The following is a 22,073-nucleotide window of genomic DNA, read 5'->3' on the forward strand; positions in this document are numbered from 1 at the left end:
GCGGATCTTCATTTAATGCAGATCTGTTTGCCTGCTTTTTTGCCTTCGGTATGCGTAATTATTACCGTGGGCGGAATGAGACATGCTAACAAAGGGATAACACTGTCTATTGGGGGTGACCACATGGTCAACTCTATTCTACAGATCCAGTACCTTAGAATCTCTCTTTTCGCTTATTTGAGCTCAGACACACAGGTTCTTCCATGTCCTCCCCTTGCACAGTCATTCTTTCCTAGATTCATCGCACTTCAACACACGGTGAATTGAATATGAGCAAAATGAGGAACCAAGAATGAGGTTCGGCCAATCGGCCACTAATGATCAATACGGTCCGACGAGGAGAGCATCTTTTCATTTCCACTCTCGGTAAAAAATATTGCCATGATGTTCCTGATTTTTACTCAATATGCTCGAAGCCCCTAAACAATCTTTTACCAAGTCTTCACCAGAAGCTTTATTCACACCTTAAATTCAATTTGAAAGGTTGTGAGGAGGACTAGAGTTGCATAGGGTTACACTAATAAAAATGGAGACGCTATAAGAAAAAAGACAGTTATCTTGCCTGATTCGCTGACCAATTACAGCTCAGGCTTAATTGACCTGCATACATTAGCGCGTCGGTATGCCATGAACAGTGGCGATGCGCTGCATCAATGAGGAACACAGCACTTCCTTCCTTTTTGTCTTTTGCGGCGTTTAGCCAGTCGAGCGGCGGCATATGCGGGCTGATACGGACTCTTTTTTCTATTTATCACAAATTACCGTAGATTCCGCCCGCCCGCAACAAGATGACCAACATTGTTTCGGGTCTTGGCTGCATTTCGCCTCTTGAAAACGTATAGAGGGAGAATGTCTGTGTTCATGGAAAAAAAGGGATGGGCGTACACGCTAATGTATGCTTTATTTCAGTTTTAATTTTCAATGTCAATCCTCTCTGCTCGTTCCTTGTTCCTTTTAACTTCATGCGATATTATTGTTGTCTTTCTATTTCCCCAGGTATACCTGTCTGGGGCCTTGCGTGTGATGCACCCTTTTGATCATCCAATTCCCCAACGTGGGGAGATCTGCCGAAGAGTTGAATTAATTCTCGCTTGGACGGCTTTACGGGATAGTACCGTGATCATTATTAGTGCACTATCGGCGATTCAAAACAAAGAGAGATTATGCCTGTTTCTCGCAATCACATTTCCAAAAACAAACACTTACTGCTCTCGTTGTATGTATTCTCTATAATCACCCCATAATTGCCCACCCTCTTTAAAACGTATAAGAGCTTGTTCTTTGCCTGCATCGTACCTTTCCCTCCTTCCTCTTACATCCTTTTGTCACAAGGCTGAACGTACTTCCTCAATACGTCCATCCCCTTCCCCCATATCCTAGACTGCAGTTGACATAGTTCCAATTGGTGCTGTTCGAATAGACTGTACTTCTCTTCATTAGACATTCCACGCATACATTCAACCCACAACCACCAAAACAATAACCGCAAAAAAACAAATCTCGCCATCATGGGTAAATCAGGCCAATATGATGGTCCAAAGTACTTTGGGTTGAGTGGTCTCGCCCTCTCTAGAATGATCGGTTTCGCTGCTGGTGCAGGTTTCTTGTTGTTCGGTTACGATCAAGGTGTGATGGGTAGTCTTTTGACTCTTCCTTCTTTCACCGAACAATTCCCTGCTATCGACACAACAGGTAAATCCGGTACTTCTCATGAAGCAACCCTTCAAGGTGCTGCAATTGGTCTTTACGAAATTGGTTGTTTGATTGGTGCTCTTTCTTGTCTTTGGTTGGGTGATCTTTTGGGTCGTCGTAGAATCATTTGGATCGGTACAGTGATCATGATCATCGGTGCTGCTATCCAATGCTCTTCTTTCGGACTTGCTCAATTGATCGTTGCTCGTATTATTACCGGTGTTGGTAATGGTATGCACACCGCCACTATCCCAATGTGGCAATCAGAATGCTCTCCCCCACACAAACGTGGTATGCTTGTCATGGTCGAAGGTTTATTGATCACAGGTGGTATTTGCATGGCATACTGGATCGATTTCGCATTCTACTGGATTGATCCCTCCTCTCGCCATGACCCAGGCACTTACAACCCTCAAGATTACCCACACCGCTCTGCAGCTTGGCGTGTACCTATTGCATGGCAAATCTTGTTGTGTATTCCAACCTTTATTACAATTTGGATGCCTGAATCACCTCGTTGGTTGTTGTTGAAAGGACACGATGACGAAGCCCGCCGTGTTTTGGCTTCTTTGGATGAATTGCCAATCGATGATCCTGAAATCGATGCAAAGGTCAAGGAAATCAAGATCTCATTGGATGTGGCATCCAGCAAAGGTCTTAGTGACTTGTTCCGTCAAGGAAAGGAAAAGAATTTCCATCGTGCTACGCTTGGTTTCGTCAATCAAATGTTCCAACAAATCTCGGGTATCAATTTGATCACATACTACGCAGGTACCATTTTCGAGAACAACATTGGTATGTCTCCTCTTGTCAGTCGTATTGTGGCTGCTTGCAACGGAACAGAGTACTTTTTGGCATCTTTCATTGCTGTTTATACGATTGAACGTTTCGGACGTCGTAAACTGATGTTATTCGGAGCTGCAGGTATGAGTTTATCCATGGTTGTTTTGGCAATTACTACAAGTCCAGCTGTTACCCATCCTAACGCAGCTGGAAATGCTACCAAGAAAGGTGGACCATACGTGGCTGCTGTGTTCTTGTTCGTCTTCAACACCTTCTTCGCTATTGGATGGTTGGGTATGACATGGTTGTACCCTGCCGAAATTACACCTTTGTCCATTCGTGCTGCCGCAAACGGTGTTTCAACTGCATCTAACTGGATCTGGAACTTCCTCGTCGTTTTGATCACACCAATTGCATTCGCCAACATTCAATACCGTACCTACATCATCTTTGCCGTCTTGAACGCAGTCATCTTTGTGGTCACCTTTTTGATCTTCCCCGAGACGGCTGGTCGTTCGTTAGAAGAAATGTCAGACATTTTCGAAAAAGCAAGCATCTACAACCCATACGATGTTGTCAGAATCGAAAAACGTACTCCTCGTCGTTACGATGAGCAAGGTCGCCCAATCGGATTTGACGCAATGTTTGCCGAACACGGATTGGCAGGACAGGATGAACTTCGCGAAAAGGACGGATCTGGTTCTGGTTCTGGAAAGGACGAGGCAGGTGCTGCTCACGATACTCGGGACGCCTCATCCCAGGGTCATTAAAGGCAAAACACCAATGATCATAGTTCACGGCTTGTCATAGTTTATGGCTTGCCGAAATGATCTCCTTTTTTTCCTTTTCATTGTCTCTCTTATCTCCTCTCATTCGATCATCCATTTATATATCCCTTGATCTACGCTTCCTACTCTTTCTTGATTAGCCTCTCGTCATTTTATGATTTGAGAGCAAATCTGTGTATCATTCGACATTATCTGACGAACGGAATGAATGTTGTTTTCTAGAAAAGCCTTTAAGATTGTGTGACCATTTACGCGTTGAGAGAAGTTTTTAATTTTACGCAGGTGGAGAAGATTAGTCTGATCGACAACTTCTTAACATCTTACCTCGATCGTGACTACTCTGCTATATACAACAATGACACCTTCCGCTACAGTTCAACTCACACAGCGAAGGAAGAAACGATCAGATCCACTACCGAAGCTCGAACAACCTTTGATTGCATTAGGTTTGGAAGGCAGTGCGAATAAGTTAGGCGTTGGGGTTGTACGTCATAATGTTGATGGAACGGTTGACGTTTTAAGTAACGTTCGTCATACCTACGTAACACCTGCAGGAACGGGATTTTTGCCATCCGATACAGCAAGACATCATAAACAATGGCTAATAAGGGTAACGCAAGAAGCTGTCAAAAGGGCAGGTCTGAATACAATCAAAGAATGTACGTGTATTTGCTATACGAAAGGACCGGGAATGGGAGCTCCTTTGCAATCGGTATCACTTGTGGCAAGGACGCTGGCATTACTGTATGAGCTCCCTTTGGTAGGAGTGAATCATTGTGTTGGCCATATAGAGATGGGAAGGACGATCACAGGTGCACACAATCCGATCGTATTGTACGTTAGCGGAGGGAATACACAAGTGATCGCATACAGTAATCAAAGATATCGAATCTTTGGTGAAACTTTAGACATCGCAGTTGGAAATTGTTTAGACAGATTTGCAAGAACGATTGGATTAAGTAATGATCCAAGTCCTGGTCAAAATATCGAAATGGAAGCAAGAAAAGGCGGAAATCGATTGATCGCTTTGCCTTATGCTACCAAAGGAATGGACGTTTCCTTAAGCGGAATGTTGGCAGCAACGGAAGCATATACGAAAGATCCAAGATTTGTTCCAAATGAGGGTACGTTTGTGGGCAAACGGATAGGTGGCGGAGGAGAAGCAAAGATGGGTAAAGATAGTTTTGCAAATTTGGGAAGTTTGGCAAACGGATTGAATGTTAGTGCAGACGGAAAACATCTCAGAAAAGAAGGAGGTGAGAAGAATAGAGTCATCCTCAATGGACAGTCTGATTCTGCTTCATCTGTAGAGGACATCATCACCCCGGCGGATTTATGCTTCTCGCTGCAAGAACATGTATTTGCGATGTTGGTTGAGATTACTGAGCGAGCAATGGCACATGTAGGCAGCAAACAAGTGTTGATCGTTGGTGGAGTGGGCAGCAATAAACGATTGCAGCAGATGATGGGTACAATGGCTGCTGAACGGGGCGGATCTGTATTCGCAACAGATGAGCGGTGAGTACACGATGTGAGAAAGAAGATATTAAACTTTAGGCTAATAATATCCCCTCTGACAGCTTTTGCATGGACAACGGAATCATGATCGCCCATGCCGGTCTTTTGTCCCATCGAATGGGACTGAACACACCATTCGAAAAGAGTACAACAACCCAACGATTCCGCACAGATGCACCTCTCGTCACTTGGCGCACATGATGGGAATGTCTTGCTCTTCTATCTGTTCAATCTTTTGTATCATCATGTTGTACAATATGTATTCTCGTTTCAATCAAAAGGTGTACGATTACAAAATTGCCGTGCAGAAAGAGAGACTCTAGAAATACAAGTATAATACAGAGACAGAGCTGTACACGACGACGTCCGAAACGTTCAATCGTCCAGACAGCAATGAAAGATGCCAAAAAGTACTCTGTTCCGTTGCAAGCAGCCACAATACGACTGACAAGAGTCGTGCTACGCTTACTTTGAAACAAATGTTCCAACAAATCTCGGGTATCAATGTGATCATATACTACACAGGTACCATTTTCGAGAACAACAGAGCTATACACGACGACGTCCGAAACATTCAATCGTCCAAACAGCAATGAAAGATGCCAAAAAGTACTCTGTTCCGTTGCAAGCAGCCACAATACGACTGACAAGAGGAGACATACCAATGTTGTTCTCGAAAATGGTACCTGCGTAGTATGTGATCAAATTGATACCCGAAATCTGTTGGAACATTTGATTGACGAAACCAAGCGTAGCACGATGGAAATTCTTTTCCTTTCCTTGACGGAACAAGTCACTAAGACCTTTGCTGGATGCCACATCCAATGAGATTCAATCCTTTGTATCAACATGTTGTACAGTATGTATTCTCGTTTCAATCAAAAGGTATACGATTACAAGATTGTCATGCAGAAAGAGAGAATCTAGAAATACAGGTATAATACAGAGACAGAGCTGTAAACGACATCTCTACTCTAATTCGAATCGGAGCGAACTTCGATTCTTTGGCTGGTTATAGCCTAGACTTCCATCGATGGCATGCTTGCCATGATGGTGGTTCTTATGTTGCTGATTATGGTTGTGGTGCGGGCCATGATGAATAGCAGAATGGTGCGCGGTGTGCAATCCAATGTGTGCTTTATGTTCGTGCGGATGGGTGTGTGAATGAGGTTTGTGCGTAAGCGCATCTGTATCGTCGTCTGGTTTCGTTTCTGCGCCACTTTCAGAAGTAGAAAGAGCTGCAGCTGCATTTTGACGTTCAGCCGCCAACATTGCAACGATCGCAGCAGGTCCAAAAGGTTCAGTTCTCATCCTTGCTTTCAACCAGCGTGGTTTCAAACTTCCGGTGATCTTTCGATTCCTCATCATTTCCAATTCCAAGCTCAACATCAAAAGGTGGGCTCCATTGGAAACCATACTTGGACGACCGGCAAGATGAGGGATATTGCCCGCTCCGACGATTGGCATACGTACGGCAGCATCTGCTGCTGATGAGCTCGAATGACTGTTGGACATAAGAGAGGTACCGTTTGAGGATGTTGATAAGGATTTGCTCACGCTTGTGACCGTAGCACCATTGCTTGCCAAGCTTGATGCATGAACAGAAGATGCAATCAACTTTGCATTCAATAAAGGCAAATCGCTCATAGAATTGCTTCGAATTAACGTGGTAGAAGCACGAGGCGGCGTCACGCTTCCATCAGCAAAACTGGCAGAAACACGTTTCACACCATCACCACGACCACGTCGACGTCCGCCGGCGCGACCTGAATCTTTTCCTTCATCTCGTTCTCGTTTGGTACTTCGGCGTGACTCTTCTTCTTGCTCCTCCTCCTCTGCTTGTGAGGTTGCCGTCTTGACTTCTTCTTCCGATTTCATAGCCGACAGATTTGGGCTACTTCGAACACGCAAAACAAAGGAAGCACTCTCTTCGGTAGGTGTACTGTGACCTGATTTACGACCTGGACGACCAGATCTTGAACGTGACACATTGGAAGAAGATGAAGAGAACAAGCCGATAGCACATTGCTGTTGTGATGAAGGCGAAGTAGATCGTTTTGCCGACGCCCGACCGCGTCCTCTCGAATCGTCATTATCTCTAACAGATCCGTCGCGCCTGCTACGTCTGTCATCTCTTTTATTCTTGGCCGCTTCTTTATCGCTCTGCATATCTTCATCAGATGCAGAGCTGTTGTAAGCGGAATAGTTGCCAGGAACAGGAGCTTGAACTGCAGGTCTTGAACATTTTGGCGCTCGAACGGTGGCCGCTCGGCGAGATGAAAAGTCTCGTAAAGGTTCACGGCTGCATCTTTTATTTGAAAGCATCTTTTCGAATTGAGCCTCTGCATTACTTTGTTGCGAAGGTCCTTCACTGATTGCAGGTACACTTGGCGGTACAATCTTTGACTGCATTAGCGGTGAGCGTTGCTTTTGACTATCAGAGAATGTTCTTTTGTGCTCACGCTTCTCTGTTTCGACGCCCAAAGGCATTCCGCTTGTACTTTCACGAGAAACAGAAGTAGCACGTCTTGCACGAGTATCTGATCGGAACGTTTGCAAATGCACAACTGAACTCAATTCAACGTCTGGATCGATTGGTAAACCCAATCCTGAAACGTACGCGCTCACATCTGCATCAGCTTCCAAAGGTGTCATCACACCACGACCGCCTCGCTTCCGAGGATCTTGCTTGCTAGTCGGTGTTGTTGGTGAGGTAGGAATATCACTTTGATGCATTTCTTCCAATGCACGATCAATAGCAATAATCGTACGAGAAGCAAGCATAGGTGGATGCGCTTTCGGATCATTACTGGCAAGATGTGCGACTGCTTTTTGGGCTGCTTGGAGAGCTGCTTCGCGATCATTCGGTGCATCCGTTGACCCTTGCGCAATGTGAGAAGATGCAGTCTCAATTACTTGAGCGATAGATGAATATTCTTCACCTTCCTTCGGAGCATTTGCGGTAGATCCTTCAGAGGCATGGCTTGTAGAAGCGGTTCCCAAGGCAGGTGCTAGGAGCAGATTTGGAAGCATGGCTAAGTGGCGCCAGCTAGAAGTGAAGAGGCTAGCATTTGCTTCTGCAGGTGCAGCTGTTGTCTTTGCTTCGCTACCTCGTTCGGGAGATTTCGAAGAAGCTGTTTCCTTCGAATCAATGCTTGCTTCTGCGCTCTTTTCTCTACTCCTTCCACTCTTGCCATTTGACCACAATCTCATGGAAAGGGCAGCAAGTCTTTGCTGATAAGCAGCAGCGAAACCCATTCTTCGTTCATCCTCTTGTTCGGCGACAGTCTTACGTACATCTGAAGATCGTCGCGAACTTGTAATTGTGTCATCTCCGTTCAGTGTAGGCGTAGAGCTTCCATTCCCAGCTTTCGAGTTGTCATTCCACTCCACTGCATCTACTTGCATGTTATCTGCCACACTTCCAAACGATCGACCGAGCAATGGATCTGAATCGGCATCCACCGGGACAGACGTAGTACTGATTCCTCGTATGCTTGAAGAGTTGCGCTCCGAAGACATTGCAGATGATCTGCTGACAAATGAAGAGGTGACAGAGTCGTCCTCCTTCTTATCTTCGTTTGTAGCTTTAATGTCCATTGCATTGCGTTCTTCAGAAGGTGTCATGCCGGCCACGATCACATCCAAAGAAGGCCTGTTTGGCGGAGATATAGACTTCAAAGTGGAACGTAATGCCTTTTTGCCGTTTTTCGACCTTCTACTCAATAAAGAAGCAGCTGATGTAGACAGCATGCCATCGCTTTCGTCATCTGCCAAATCGACATTATTCACGACCATTGAATCATTGGAAGATTGTAAGTCTTTGTCATGCTGACTGTCTGCACTACCTCTTACGATCCTCGAACGATCATCCGTCGATCCATGTCCTTCACTCGTACCCGATGCAGCCGTACTGAAGGAATGACTGATCATCTTTTCGTTCGCGTCATTAGTCGATTCTTGACTTGTGGATGGTGCAGCAAGAAGGATACGCAACTCACGTCTCCGATCGCGGTCAACGCTGCTACGTCTACTGCTTTGCAAGACGGTTTCTTCACCGTGTTCTGCGCCATTGTATTCATCTTCGTCATCGGACGTTTGAAACAGCTCGCCATCATCGTCCGAATCGAACAAAGCGTGTTCCAACGAGCCAGCACTTTCTTTACGAACGATTTTGGAGGTTGTCAATGTGCTTTCGCTATTCTCATCATCCAATGCTGATGCTGTTGCAGCTGCCGACAAAACACTTGCACTGGCGCCTCTTCGATCCCATCTTCTGCTTGGACTAACACGATCACTTCTTCCGCGTGAGAAGGCGTATAGTTCTGGCATATTCGCTTTCATCGTTGCTTCAACAGAATGACCACGTTCTGCCAGGCTTTGGCTTTGTTTGCCCTTAGCAGAAGAGGAGACCATCGTCTGTGTAGGCGTGATAGTCTGTCGGCCATTGACTGCGATACACTGTGATGACGATGTCGGAGGCGAAATGACTTGACTTAGCAGAGAAGGCTTCCTGTGAAGGGAAGAAGATCGTGAAGATGTAGGCGTGGAAGGCGAAGTTGATTCACGAGATCTACTGCTGGTTGCTTGTCTTGAACGTGGTTGTGATGTAGATGCTGCACTTAGCCGCTCATCCCATTCATCTGAAGGTGAAGAGGGAGAGAGCGGAAGACTGTCAAGACCATCACGAGAGGATGATGCTGCATACAATCGCTTTCCACCTTCTAACCACTCATCATCATAATCGAATGCATCAGAAGCGCTCAATTTGACATCCATGGGTACGTGTAAATGCATGCCAGATGAAGATGTTGCTGTCGGAGGTGGGCTTATGAAAGTGGATATTTGCGGTTCTGAAGGTCTTCGTGTGGCAAAGGATAAGATTTGTGCTGAACCATGTCCATTGCCATGTGCCGATGCCGGTCGTTTTCGTGTTGAAAGCGTCTCTTCTCCTTCGTGTCGTGTTGATCGTTGTTGTTGCGATACCCTGCGTGGAATTTCACCAAATGGTGACGGTCTACTGAGAGCTATAGAAGCCAATAGCTTTTGAGCATCCATCAAGCCTGAATTAGGTGAATGAGATTTGCCTCCTCTAGATGAGGAGGATGAAGATGCCGAAGACATCATCTAAGGTTGATATTTAGAGAGATGCGAAATGATTATTCTATCTTTGCGATCATCGCCACTGGTTCTTGAGTAATGGTTGTATGACGTTGTAAAGATCGAAAAGAGTCACAAGAGTATATGCGGTATACGGCCAATCATTTCCATTACAATCAATTAAAGAAATGATTGGTGTTCATTATTAGCCTGTAATGTCGCCCGATCATACGCCGCTCAGATCTCTTTTCATTTGCATTTTTTGATTGGGTCTGACTAGGTGCATAAAAGGACTGTGCGTTTGCATACACAAGCAAGCATGCAAGCAGCAAAAGGCTATGCTTTCTTTTTCTCTTTTTTTCTGTCGCTTTTTGTTTTTGGTCGGCTTCTTTTTTTTGGTGCCTATTTGCCCTCCATCCTTTTGCGTTGGTAGAATTTGACGTAATTTCTTGTATTTTAGTTTAATTGTGTCTGCTTATTTTGTGCCTTAAGAGTACAACAATGCATATTGACAGACATGCAGTGCAAAAAGCCAAAGCTGTACAGCAGCAGCAGCAGCCATGCGTTTGTATTTCTTTTAAAGCTGCAATTACACCGAGCAGGGCAAAAAGTTCAATTAAAAGAAGAGATCCCCGAATGAATTCAGAGACATTTCGCGCCACGTTCTGTTAGTCTTTTAAGATTGTATTGTAACATCAACTTCAATTAAGAATAATCCGTACGCGTAAAGTGCATGCATACATGCAATTCATGCAATAACAGGGTCAATTCGCTCGACCGGCTGTGTAACCGGAACCGCCCTAGTTAAAACAAGCACCGGCGCATGAGTGGATGTGTGTGTTTGTCTCGTGTATGTGGTGGCATTATAAACTTGCATGCATAGTCTAGCCGTGGATTTGTATGCAAAGAGCTACTGTTTGCATTAAAGTTTTTCCCTTAGTGAGTCAATCCATCACCATAGGAAGGGACTCGGAATGTCATAAAATCCACTTATATTCCTCCGTCATACCCGCATTACATAAACAAATAGCGAATTAGGGCGTAAGGAAAGGGAGTAGTAACTGCAAAGGCGGCTAAAGTCACTCTATTCAACTGTACCGTAGGTACTAGTAATAGGCGTTTAAAGTATATATTATATATGCCTTAAGATAATCTCGATGATATTCGTGTATGGATATATATAGATAGATAGATGCAGATTAGTATTCCTTAATTTTGAGGGATCTTGATCAATCATTAACACAACGTAAGAATATGGAGGTGCAAGATCATCTTTTGTTCTCTTTTTTCGATCATATCATTGTCTTGTCTACTTTAGGCCTTTGTTTGTAGATACATTTCTCGTATAATATATTTACCAATAAACTCTTCTCACCCTTAAGGTATGTATAAGTCCGTTTTCAGTTGATAGTGCTTCAATATATTATAGTCTATGGCTCAAGATAATGAGTGGTATATATTTTGCAACTTGCCCTGTCCTGATATCTGCGGCCATAGAACCGTGAAAGTACCGCATCCCGTCCGATCTGCGAAGTCAAGCACGGTATCGCCTAGTCAGTACTGCGGTGGGGGACCACGCGGGAATCCTGGGTGCTGCAGTTCTATACTTTTTGTTCTTTTTTGCTTGTCGATATTGACAGGTATTTGCTTTTTATAGTGTGTGCCTTATTCGCAGCTGTTCAGCGTAAGACCAGCTCGACAATTTAGCGTCCTTTTCGGAAAAAGAAGTAATCGACATAATCCCCAATTAAACACACGTATCGGCTATTGAATCGTATAAATGCGGGGGAATCCAAACGCCGTTCTCTAGAAAGCATTCTTCTCACCATCATCATCTGACCCTCTAAGCCTTCACGATGACGTCCAAGTTATTGGGTTCGAGAATTGCTATGCAGAGTCGTGCAGGCGTGCCTACTCGTAGGCCCTTCTCCACTTCAACCAGCAAGCTAAACAATGAAATCCCTCTTCCACTTGCCGGCTTACGAGTGCTGGAACTTGGTCAATTGATCGCAGGACCTTTTTGCGGTCAGTTACTAAGCCATTTCGGTGCAGATGTGATCAAAGTTGAACCTCCTCAAGGTGGTGATCCATTACGTAAATGGCGTGAATTGGACGAAAATGATGGAATAAGTCCTTGGTGGAGAAGTTTGAATAGAAATAAACGTTCGATCGGAATTGATTTACGAAATGAAAAAGGACAAAAGATGGCTAAACAATTAGCCCTGCAAAGTGATGTCGTCATTGAAAATTTCAAACCTGGTGTTTTGGAAAAGTTTGGAATGGCTCCCGAAGGTATGTATAAGCTGAAACCTGATCTAATCTTTACCAGAATTTCAGGTTGGGGACAAAATGGACCAATGTCAAAAGAAGGTGGATTTGCAGCAGTTGCAGAAGCGTTTGCCGGTTTTAGATACGTAAACGGATGGCCAGATGAACGTGGACAATTGGCAGGAGCGCCTGTTCGACCGAATATAAGCTTGGGTGATAGCTTAGCAGGCACTTCTGCTGCTTTGGGAACATTGCTCGCTTTGATCGCTCGTGGAAAGATGGACAGTAAATCAGTCACTAGAACGGGACAAACTGTTGATGTTGCAATTTACGAATCAGTCATGAATATGATGGAAGGAATCGTGCCAAACTATGATCGAACAGGACTTATTCGTGGTCCATCAGGTTCAGGTGTTACAGGTATCGTTCCAACTGCTGCTTTCCCTTGCAAAGAAGCTAATTCGTTTGTGATCATCGGAGGAAACAATGATAGCTTGTACGTTCGTCTAATGGAACAAATTGGCAGATCAGATCTTACCGGAGACGCATACAAAACCAACGCAGATCGTGTTCACAAACAGGCAGAAATCGAACAAGCAATTACAGAATGGACAAGCAAGAGATCGGTTGATGAAGTGTTGGAAGCAATGCAAAAAGCAAGAGTTCCATGTGGACCAATCAATTCCGTAAAAGAAATCGTTGAAAATGAACACATTCAAGCACGTGGAATGATCGAAGACGTTCCTGTTCATTCACCTGCAACAAACAAATCATGGTCAATCAAAATGCCAGGCTTATCACCCGTTTTGGAATACGGACCCAAAAAGACTCGATGGGCTGGTCCTGATCTAGGTCAACATACAGATGAAATTCTCAAAGAATTGGGTATCCAAGGCGAAGAGATTGCCTCGATGCGTAAAGATGGTGTCATAGTTTAAAAGCTTTTTCATGCGTTCTCAATACAACTAGCAATCAAATTGAAGTCTTATTCGTTATGCATTCCAGTAAAGAGTAGTACAGATTCATTGAGATAAAAGTCCATAATCATTCCTCCGATGTTCGAAGCAGGAAAGTTGCCAATACAGGCTTGTGATCGCTAAGTCGAATATTGTGAGCGCTCTCATATGCAATAGGATGAACGCGAGACTGTGAATCCTTCTCTTTCCACAGTATCCGATCTGTCCATGCAGGACATCTTTGTTTTTCACTGGTATCGTACGTATCAGTTCCTCGATCGAATTTATACGTAGGAGCAAAGTCAATCTCTTGTTCTTTGAAATCTTGAAAAGAAGCTCGTGATGATAACTCGCTCCTGAGCTGATCAAATTTGAGCAAAGTAGATTCAAACTGGCGTTTTCGTATCAATCTCTTCACTTCGAATGTGCTCAAACCTAAGCGTGAATTCAAGTCCCCTCCCCAAAAGACGACATCGTGATCGTATATTGTCCATTGTTGAAGTTGAGCAGATTCGCTCATATCGTCCCCCAAATCTGTATCAGCGGTAGTTGCATCTGCAGCGATGCTTGAAGGCGTTTTACTTCGAGCATCATCTGTGCTCAAAATACTCGACCGCCTTAATTGTTCCCGCAAGGCAGATTCAGCAGCACTTTCGATCGAATCTTCTGATCCGACATCTTTCCCTTGTGTTTCCGGCTTTTCTACTTCATAGTCTTCCACAAAGACGAATTTCAATCTTTTCACGATCTCATGATGATCCCATCTTCTCCTTTCTCTTGCTTCGGGTGTACTAAAAGCGGAGAGATGCGAGCCAACAAAGCAGAGCGAGATATCATCCAACGTGAATCGAATGGCAACTGCTCCCTTATTAGCAGCCCAGCCACCAAAACCGACGCCCACGCTAGCCAAAGCTGGAGATCCTATCCTCGGCAAAAGCGATGTACGAACATAAGCGAATAACAAAACACCAACCAATTGTTTACTTGCCAATTTTCGATACGAACTTGTTTCACGTCCCATTGAAGCTTCAATTGCATCTGTCCATCCAGCTTCAACTTGTGGTGTCCAAACAACATATGAAAGACCAGAGCTGTCTACTTCTTGTAATGCGATTATGAGGATATCCGGTTCATCCTCCAAAACATGAAGCCAAGAATTTAGCGATGACGAAGAAGACCCAAAAGATGGCACCTGTGCATTGACATTGAATGTACCAAAGCTCACCTTCACTTCACCGGCAGCAGGCGAAGGGGCTCTTGGTCGTTCCGTTCTGGGAGGTAGAAATGCACTTGTGGTAAAGCGGGAAAATATCGGCGTCTGTTCACCTGAAATTGTCCTATCTACATCCATGTAATGCTCTACCCAAGCATGCGTCAGAGGCTCGGCAGACTTCGTATGATGATGGTGCCGATGTAGGTGAAGTCGATGCGCGTTAGAATCATCTGTACCGTTTGTACCATTCTGCTGTCTTTCGGTCGCGACCTCTTCTGCTCTACTAGCAGCCTCACGCACTACTTTAAGCAAATCTCGTATGGATTGCGCATCGGAAGAAGAAGCTGAAATAGATTTGCCCGCCAAGCTCATATCGATTTGGAGATCAGAGGCGGAAGTGGATGGCGATGTGCTTGCATTCTCCGAGACTGGTCGGGCAACTTGCTGTACAGAAGCCTTGAAGCCTGGCAAAATCGGAAGCCCATCTACGATCTTCACCTTTGTCGGATCATTCCTCCTTCTTTTGAAGACGAATATGCAACCTTCTTCGTGTCCTTGTTCTACATTGGTAACAAGTGCATATATCCTGCGATTTGCAAAAGGGTCGGATTTGTTACCTGTTCCAGCATTTGCTTCTACACTACTTCCTGTTGTCGTTGCATCGTCATCATCTTGTGCATTAGGTGATTCGTTTACCTTTGAGCCATTATTCTCGCCCAAAGAAGATAACGAGGAGATTGTAACGGAATTCTTTCTTGGTAATTCACATTCGATAGCCACTTTGACTTGTTCTAGTCCAGGCCTTAGGGCAGCAAAAAGGGGTGTATATGGGTCCATGATGGGAAAGGGTGACTCTCAATCGCCCATCGTATATATTTGTGCTTGTGTTGTTGACAAGCTGATCTGGAAGAAGGTTTGATCACAAGATGATTAATGGTGGAGGATTTACTCCTAATCGCTTGTCCGACACTCAACAAGCGGCGGACATTAGGTTTAGCGGCAAAAGAATCTCTCTTTCTCTTTCCACGTCAATAGGGCGGAAATTGGTCTAGAACCACAGGCACTAGGACTGTGACAGCTTTAAAATATATGCAGAGCCTTTTACCCCCGCTTGTATGCGTACGTTTCACTCTGCTCTTGTGCCTTGTTTGTACTTTCAATCATTCCAAATCTCATAATTCTCCATCCATCCCTCTTACCATTTACTCCATCACCATCACTGTCATCTACAACGATCAATTCTTACGGCAATCATGCGCTTCACAGGCGTACGCTTAACGGCCGCATCTTTGCTGTTGATCAGTATTGCCTTGGCTTTGGCAAGTGTTTCAACAGCATTGGCACAAGAAAATGCTCAAGTTCCATTGGATGGCGAAGATGGTGGTACACTTTCAGCTGCCGAATTACTGAAGAAAGGAACTGCTTCTATGACAAGAGGTAAATTCGCAGATGCAATCGATCATTTCGATCAAGCAATCGAACAAGATCCAAAGAACTATTTGAGTTATTATAGACGTGCAACTGCATCTTTATCATTGGGACGTTCATCTTCTGCTTTGGCAGATTTCGATAAGATTATCACTCTCAATCCATCATTTGCACAAGCGCACTTTCAAAGAGCAAGCTTGTTAACCAAAGAAGGTGATTTAGAAGAAGCAAAGAGCTCGATCAAAGAGTACCTGAAGCTCAAGAAGGACGATGAGGAAGCCAAAGAACTTCAAAAGACCATCGATGCTACTCAATCCACTTTAAAGTCTCTGCGTAAGACAAAGGAAGCTGTCGATAAGTCCATAAAGGCAGGAAAAGATGCAAAGAAGGATAGTAGTCTGGCAGCTAAATTGGACGACTGCATCCGATTTGCTGGACAAATCCTAGAAGCTTCCCCTACATTGCTGGAAGCACGAAGAGCCAGGGCAGATTGTGCACTGTACAAGGGTGAAGTGCAAGATGCAATGGCCGACTGGACACGTATTGCGAACTTATCACCATCTCCATCCTTGCTTTTGAGACTTTCTTCGCTATCCTATTTCGTCTTTGGTGAGCAAGAATCGCAAGGACGTGAAGCAGGATTGGCTCATCTGAAAGCATGCTTGAACTCTGACCCGGACAATAAACGTTGTGCCAAAGCACATCGCAGGCTAAGGAATATCGAAAAAGCACTCAAGAAAGCCAAGAACTTCTCCGATGCAAACAGCTGGAGAGCGATGTTGAGTGCCCTTAAAGGAGCAAAAGTAGGCGGTCCAACGGTGATGCAAGAGGTGCAAAAGGCAATCGAAGATGATCTCAAAGTGGTGGAAGGAGATCAGGAAAGCGTTCTACCTGCTTCCCTGCATGATGCCGTTCAACAGAGTGCATTACTCTTCGAATTGAATGAGCTTCACTGCAGAGCGCATACGGAATTGGAAGAGATTAAGAAAGCGATGCCATACTGTAACAAGGTTTTGGAAAGAGATGAAGATAATCGCTACGGACGAGTGGCTCGCGCAGAGCAACATATGGAAGCCGATGAGTTTGAAGAAGCAGTTCGAGATCTCCGCAAAGCATTTGAAGCCTCCAATAAACAGGATCAAAAGATTCATGCCAAATTACAAAAAGCTGAAAAGAAGTTGAAATTAAGCAAGAGTAAGGATTACTACAAAGTCTTGGGCGTACCTAAGAACGTAGACGAAAAGGCATTAAAGAAAGCTTATCGAGCCAAAGCACGGGAGAATCACCCGGATAAAGGAGGTTCACCTGAAAAGATGGCAGAGATCAATGAAGCGTTTGATGTTCTCAAAGATCCTGAATTACGTGCAAGATTTGATGCAGGTGATGATCCAAACGATCCAATGGGAGGTCATCAAGGCGGAGCAGGAAATCCGTTCGCACAAGGGTTCGGAGGCCAACAATTCTTCTTCCAACAAGGTGGATTCCAATCAGGCGGTTTCCCAGGAGGTCAATTCCACTTCCAATTTTAGAAGAGTGTTTTCCACATATTGTATTTATTTAATTCATCCATCTTTCGACATCAACAGCATATCAGATTGTTTCGGCCGTATTACCCTTTCGTGCTTAAAAGCGCCACTTCGCACGGCTTTTGAGAAGTTTAGCTGGGAGAGTGCTGTGGAGCCCAAAATACGCTACATTCTCCTCCACAAAAGATGGCGTTGTGAGAACCTTTTCGTTATGCTTCCCGAACGTGGCAAAATAAAAGTATAAGAACAATTCCATATAAACAACAATCTCATTCTTAACCATATTGATATCTATCACATCAAATAATACAATTCAACATGGCACCAAAAATTCTTTTCGTCTTTACCTCAAACGACAAATTGCACAACACTGACAAAAAGACAGGATGGTACCTACCCGAAGCAGCCCATCCATACTACACCTTGAAGGAGGCAGGCTTCGAATTGGTGGCAGCAAGTGAAAAAGGTGGAAAGCCACCATTGGATCAAAGTTCGGTTGATGCATTTGGCGAAAAGGATGCTCAATCCAAGAAGTTCCTGCAAGACAAAGAAGCCCAACAATGGCTAGAGAACAGTATTCCAATTTCGCAAGTACAACCACCCGCAAAGGAATACGATGCCATCTTTTACCCAGGTGGACATGGACCTTTGATCGGATTGCCAGACGATGATCATTCTCAAGCTTTGATTAGATCGTTCTATGAATCCGGTAGAATCGTTTCTGCTGTTTGTCACGCACCCGTCGTGCTCACCAACGTTAAGCTAAGCGATGGTTCTTACCTTGTCAAAGGCAGAAAGGTTACATCTTTCTCCAACGAAGAAGAAGAACAAGCTCAAATGGTTGACCATTGTCCTTACCTAGTCGAAACTCGCTTGGGTGAACGTGGAGGTGAATTCCAAAAAGGAACACCTTGGACTGAAAAAGTTGTCGTCGATAAAGACAGTCAAGGTAGAATTTTGATCACTGGTGCTAATCCTCAATCTGGACATGGATTAGCCAAAGAGATTGTTTCTTTGCTTAAAGCACATTAAATGAAAAGTGTATATATGAAAAAGATGAATGACCCTTTCATCGGACCCATAGGCGTGTGCGTGTTTGTCTAAATGTTTTCACTTCATTGCCTTGAGTTGCTTCACATGTTTAATTCATAGGTATCACTTTCTTTGGAACATATGAGTTCATCATATATTAATCAAATATGCTCGAGGTCATTGCTAAACAGCATTTATTCTTCTTCAGTCACCTTCGCTTTAAACGGCACCGTTTACGCGGATCCAAAGCCGGTGTACAGTGCACACACAATGAAATTAGAAGAAGATGCACCAACCGCGTGTCCATTTCGCATGGGCCACAGATATACTTGTATATTGTGTTTTTAAGCTCAAACGAGCATTACACCAGAGAAAAGAAGAAGGATGTCAGACGATTAGGCAAATAGCGGCTCAGCGTACCTTACTTTATCTTCTGTTCTTGTTTCTTCAATCATCCTTTTGTGATCCTATATGCGATCATTCTTTGCTACTTCTGTTCGTTTGCCAAGAACAATAACAACAACAAGCAGCATTTCGAAACACCTCTTACCGTCACCTGTTGGATTACGGTATAGATCAATCTCTTCTTTGAACAAAAAGGTACGCACCTTGGGTTGAAGTAGAAGATTGATTGGTATGTCAAAAGAGCATCCAAGGCATTACCAACCTTCTTCCTCTTCACGACGTTCTAAAACAACCTACTTCTTTCTCATTTCGCTCACACTCGCTCTGATTGCCATTGGCTTTCAATCCATCTTTCCTTCCCCATCGCAGAAATCAAACCTTCCTTTTACTGGCTCTAATCGCCCCCAAATTACAGCCAACGTGGAACGATTAAGAGCTCTCTTGAACCATTTACGTTCCTCTTCAACAATGTCCTCCTCAAACGCTCCCGCTGATGGCTCTGAATTCTTTCGTCTTCCCCGTAATGTCTTGCCCACTCATTACGATCTCGCAATCTTGTCAGATCTCAAATCTTTGACATTTTCCGGTATCGTGACTGCTACACTAGATGTTCATGAGGAAGTTGACAAAATTACACTCAACGTCGGTCCAAAATTGAACGTCGGTAAATGCATCGTCTCAAGTGACGCTCTCAAAACCGAGAGTAAAAGTGTTGTTGCATTGGACGTCGATTCTGCTCATGAACGTGCAACTGCAAAATTAGCAGCCAAATTGCCCAAAGGCAGTAAGGCTTCCATCACAATTGCTTTCAAAGGTGAAATTGATAAATCTATGACTGGTTACTATCAATCATCTTGGGAACATGAAGGAGAAAAAGGATTCTATGCTTTGACCCAATTCGAGCCAACTTATGCCCGTCGTGCATTCCCAAGCTTTGATGAACCTGCAATGAAAGCTACGTACTCGTTCACAATGATTCATCGCAAGAGCACTGTACCATTGGGTAACATGCCAGTCACATCTACCAAAGATATCACTTTGAACGAAGCACACAAGCTCCTACGCTTACAAGAACTTGAAGTGAAAGACGTTGCAGCTGCCGGCAAGACGGAAGGCAAGACTGAGAGCAAAACAGAAACAGCTGCAGCTTCTTCCGATGTAGAAGGATGGAGTATTAGTACATTTGGAAAGACTCCATTGTTGTCCACCTACCTTGTCGCTTGGGCAAACGGTGACTTTGTGCACATTGAATCGAGTTACAAATCATCAGATGGCCGAACCGTTCCGCTCCGTGTTTACGCAACGAAAGAGTACATCCATCAAACTCAATACACACTTGATGTCACTGCAAAGGTTTTGCCAGTCTACGAAAAAGTATTCGCTGAGCCTTTCATGATGCCAAAATGTGACACTTTGATCGCATCCGACTTTGACGCAGGAGCTATGGAGAATGCAGGTTTGATCACTGGACGAACAAGTGTCTATCTCTATGATCCCGCCAAATCAGGTCTTGCAGGTCAAAAGAGAACCGCAGGTGTTCAATCGCACGAAATCGCACATCAATGGTTCGGTAATTTGGCTACCCTTGCATGGTGGACACAATTGTGGCTCAATGAATCATTCGCTACCCTCATGGGTGAGAGTATCATCTTGGACATGTGCTTCCCCGAGTGGAATAGCGCTTCAGAGTTCATCACAAATCACCTCTTCCGCGCTTTGGACTTGGACAGCAAACGTTCAAGTCATCCGATCGAAGTGCCATTGCAAGGTGAAGATGTCGAATCAGCCATCAATCAAATCTTTGATGCAATTTCATACGCAAAAGGTGCATCTGTTTTGCGCATGTTGAGTGAAATGATCGGCCAAGACGTTTTCTTGAAAGGTGTTGCAAAGTACATCAGCAAGCACAAGTTTGGAAATGCTGAAACGGTTGATTTGTGGAATGCAATCACAGAAGTGAGCGGCACTGACGTTTCCAAGATCATGGAATCATGGGTACTCAAACAAGGTTTCCCAGTCATTACCGTTACCGAAGAAGGTGACAAGATTCGTGTGAAACAAAACCGTCTCTTGCTTGACCTAAAGCCGGAAGAAGACAAGACGATTTGGCACATTCCATTGATGCTCAAAAAAGCAGATGGCTCTGTTGATAAAGATCTGTTCTTGACCGAACGCGAACAAGTCATCCCTAAACCTGCCGGTGACGGTGCTTGGAAATTGAACGCAGGCACGATTGGTGTTTACAGAGTTGCTTATTCACCTGAGCATTTGAGCAAATTGGGCAAAGAGGCAACGAAGAAGGACGGTATTTTGACATTGGAAGACCGTGTCGGTTTGGTGTCTGACGCTTTCGTTTTGGCCCAAGCAGGATACGCAAAGACTTCTGGTGCATTAACATTGATCAAAGCATTGCGTGATGATCCTACTTATTTGGTAAACAGTGCTTTGGCAAGCAGTGTTGGTGAAATGGGTAGTGTTTGGTGGGAACAACCACAAGATGTTCGGGATGCAGTTGATAGATTCCGCTCGGATGTCTTTGGACCATCTGCTAAACGTTTAGGATTCACTTTCCCTGAGAATGAATCTCCTGAAGCCCGTCAATTGCGCAGTACGGTAATCGGAGCTGCTGCTGGAGGTGGTGATCCATGGGTTTTGGAACAAATGCGTGCCAACTTTGCTCCACTTTTGAAAGATCCTCAAGATGACAGCAAGATCCATCCTGATCTTTTGCAAGTCACATTCCGTACAATGGTCAAATACGGTGGAAGAGCAGAATATGAAGCTGTGAAGGCAGTTTACAAGAAACCTGCGACACCAAGTCACAAGACAGCAGCAATGTTGGCCATGGGATCTTCTCGTGATGAACAAATTTGTCGTGAAACGATTGAATTCATCTACACGGATGTTAAGGAACAAGATTTCATGTACTACTACGCAGCCCTTTCGGCCAATCCTGCATCACGTAGATTGATCTTGCAATCGTTACAAGATCGTTTGGAAGAATTAACGAAGAGATTTACTGGCGGATTGATGTTTGTCAGGATGGTGGAATATGCAACACGATCTTTCACAACTCAAGAAGATTATGATTCAATTCGTAAGTTCTTCAGTACAAAGAATACGAAACAATTCTCAACCGGTTTAGAACAAGGTTTAGATGCTGTACGGGCAAATGCTTATTGGTTAAAGAAGGATGCCGAAGATGTTCGTTCTTGGTTACAGGCTAACGGTTACTTGAAGTGATCTGTTGGCTTCTCTTCTCGTATATGAATAGTGTATCTCTTTATAATATTGCGTTTTGTGTAAAAATGAGAATGAGTACAAAGTGTAGAAAGGAGTGATTGAATTTAGAACGGGAAAAGGA

At 44.2% G+C, this 22,073-nt stretch overlaps 9 protein-coding genes across 9 annotated transcripts; 7 read left to right on the forward strand and 2 right to left on the reverse strand.

The window, feature by feature from the left end:
• Window positions 1–819: 819 nt before the first annotated feature.
• On the forward strand, window positions 820–1,370 carry FA14DRAFT_9057 (uncharacterized protein). Its single transcript, XM_025503048.1, has one exon. The coding sequence runs from the start codon at window positions 922–924 to the stop codon at window positions 1,231–1,233; it is 312 nt and encodes a 103-aa protein (XP_025357338.1). The 5' UTR covers window positions 820–921; the 3' UTR covers window positions 1,234–1,370.
• FA14DRAFT_159262 (sugar transporter STL1) lies at window positions 1,355–3,436 on the forward strand. Its single transcript, XM_025498131.1, has one exon. It carries the CDS (start codon window positions 1,509–1,511, stop codon window positions 3,243–3,245), a length of 1,737 nt encoding a protein of 578 aa, XP_025357339.1. The 5' UTR covers window positions 1,355–1,508; the 3' UTR covers window positions 3,246–3,436.
• Window positions 3,437–3,517: 81 nt separating this feature from the next.
• Window positions 3,518–5,068, forward strand: FA14DRAFT_169928 (peptidase M22 glycoprotease). Its single transcript, XM_025500245.1, has 2 exons — window positions 3,518–4,781; window positions 4,844–5,068. The coding sequence occupies exons 1-2, from the start codon at window positions 3,619–3,621 to the stop codon at window positions 4,980–4,982; spliced, it is 1,302 nt and encodes a 433-aa protein (XP_025357340.1). The 5' UTR covers window positions 3,518–3,618; the 3' UTR covers window positions 4,983–5,068.
• Window positions 5,069–5,632: 564 nt separating this feature from the next.
• Window positions 5,633–10,261, reverse strand: FA14DRAFT_187174 (uncharacterized protein). Its single transcript, XM_025501578.1, has one exon. The coding sequence runs from the start codon at window positions 9,906–9,908 to the stop codon at window positions 5,751–5,753; it is 4,158 nt and encodes a 1,385-aa protein (XP_025357341.1). The 5' UTR covers window positions 9,909–10,261; the 3' UTR covers window positions 5,633–5,750.
• Window positions 10,262–11,582: 1,321 nt separating this feature from the next.
• FA14DRAFT_159265 (CoA-transferase family III) lies at window positions 11,583–13,182 on the forward strand. The gene has a single exon (XM_025498132.1). The coding sequence runs from the start codon at window positions 11,738–11,740 to the stop codon at window positions 13,085–13,087; it is 1,350 nt and encodes a 449-aa protein (XP_025357342.1). The 5' UTR covers window positions 11,583–11,737; the 3' UTR covers window positions 13,088–13,182.
• FA14DRAFT_9095 (DNase I-like protein) lies at window positions 13,141–15,251 on the reverse strand. Its single transcript, XM_025503049.1, has one exon. The coding sequence runs from the start codon at window positions 15,153–15,155 to the stop codon at window positions 13,194–13,196; it is 1,962 nt and encodes a 653-aa protein (XP_025357343.1). The 5' UTR covers window positions 15,156–15,251; the 3' UTR covers window positions 13,141–13,193.
• A 212-nt stretch (window positions 15,252–15,463) lies between these two features.
• FA14DRAFT_9102 (TPR-like protein) lies at window positions 15,464–17,433 on the forward strand. Its single transcript, XM_025503050.1, has one exon. It carries the CDS (start codon window positions 15,572–15,574, stop codon window positions 17,273–17,275), a length of 1,704 nt encoding a protein of 567 aa, XP_025357344.1. The 5' UTR covers window positions 15,464–15,571; the 3' UTR covers window positions 17,276–17,433.
• On the forward strand, window positions 17,434–18,622 carry FA14DRAFT_9103 (DJ-1/PfpI family protein). The gene has a single exon (XM_025503051.1). The coding sequence runs from the start codon at window positions 17,591–17,593 to the stop codon at window positions 18,302–18,304; it is 714 nt and encodes a 237-aa protein (XP_025357345.1). The 5' UTR covers window positions 17,434–17,590; the 3' UTR covers window positions 18,305–18,622.
• A 555-nt stretch (window positions 18,623–19,177) lies between these two features.
• Window positions 19,178–21,952, forward strand: FA14DRAFT_119508 (putative AAP1-alanine/arginine aminopeptidase; the record flags this gene model as incomplete). Its single annotated transcript, XM_025496355.1, has 1 exon — window positions 19,178–21,952. One exon carries the CDS (start codon window positions 19,178–19,180, stop codon window positions 21,950–21,952), a length of 2,775 nt encoding a protein of 924 aa, XP_025357346.1.
• Window positions 21,953–22,073: the final 121 nt, after the last annotated feature.

The sequence above is a fragment of the Meira miltonrushii genome (genome assembly GCF_003144205.1).
Source record: "Meira miltonrushii strain MCA 3882 unplaced genomic scaffold FA14scaffold_1, whole genome shotgun sequence".
Classification (NCBI taxonomy): domain Eukaryota; kingdom Fungi; phylum Basidiomycota; class Exobasidiomycetes; order Exobasidiales; family Brachybasidiaceae; genus Meira; species Meira miltonrushii.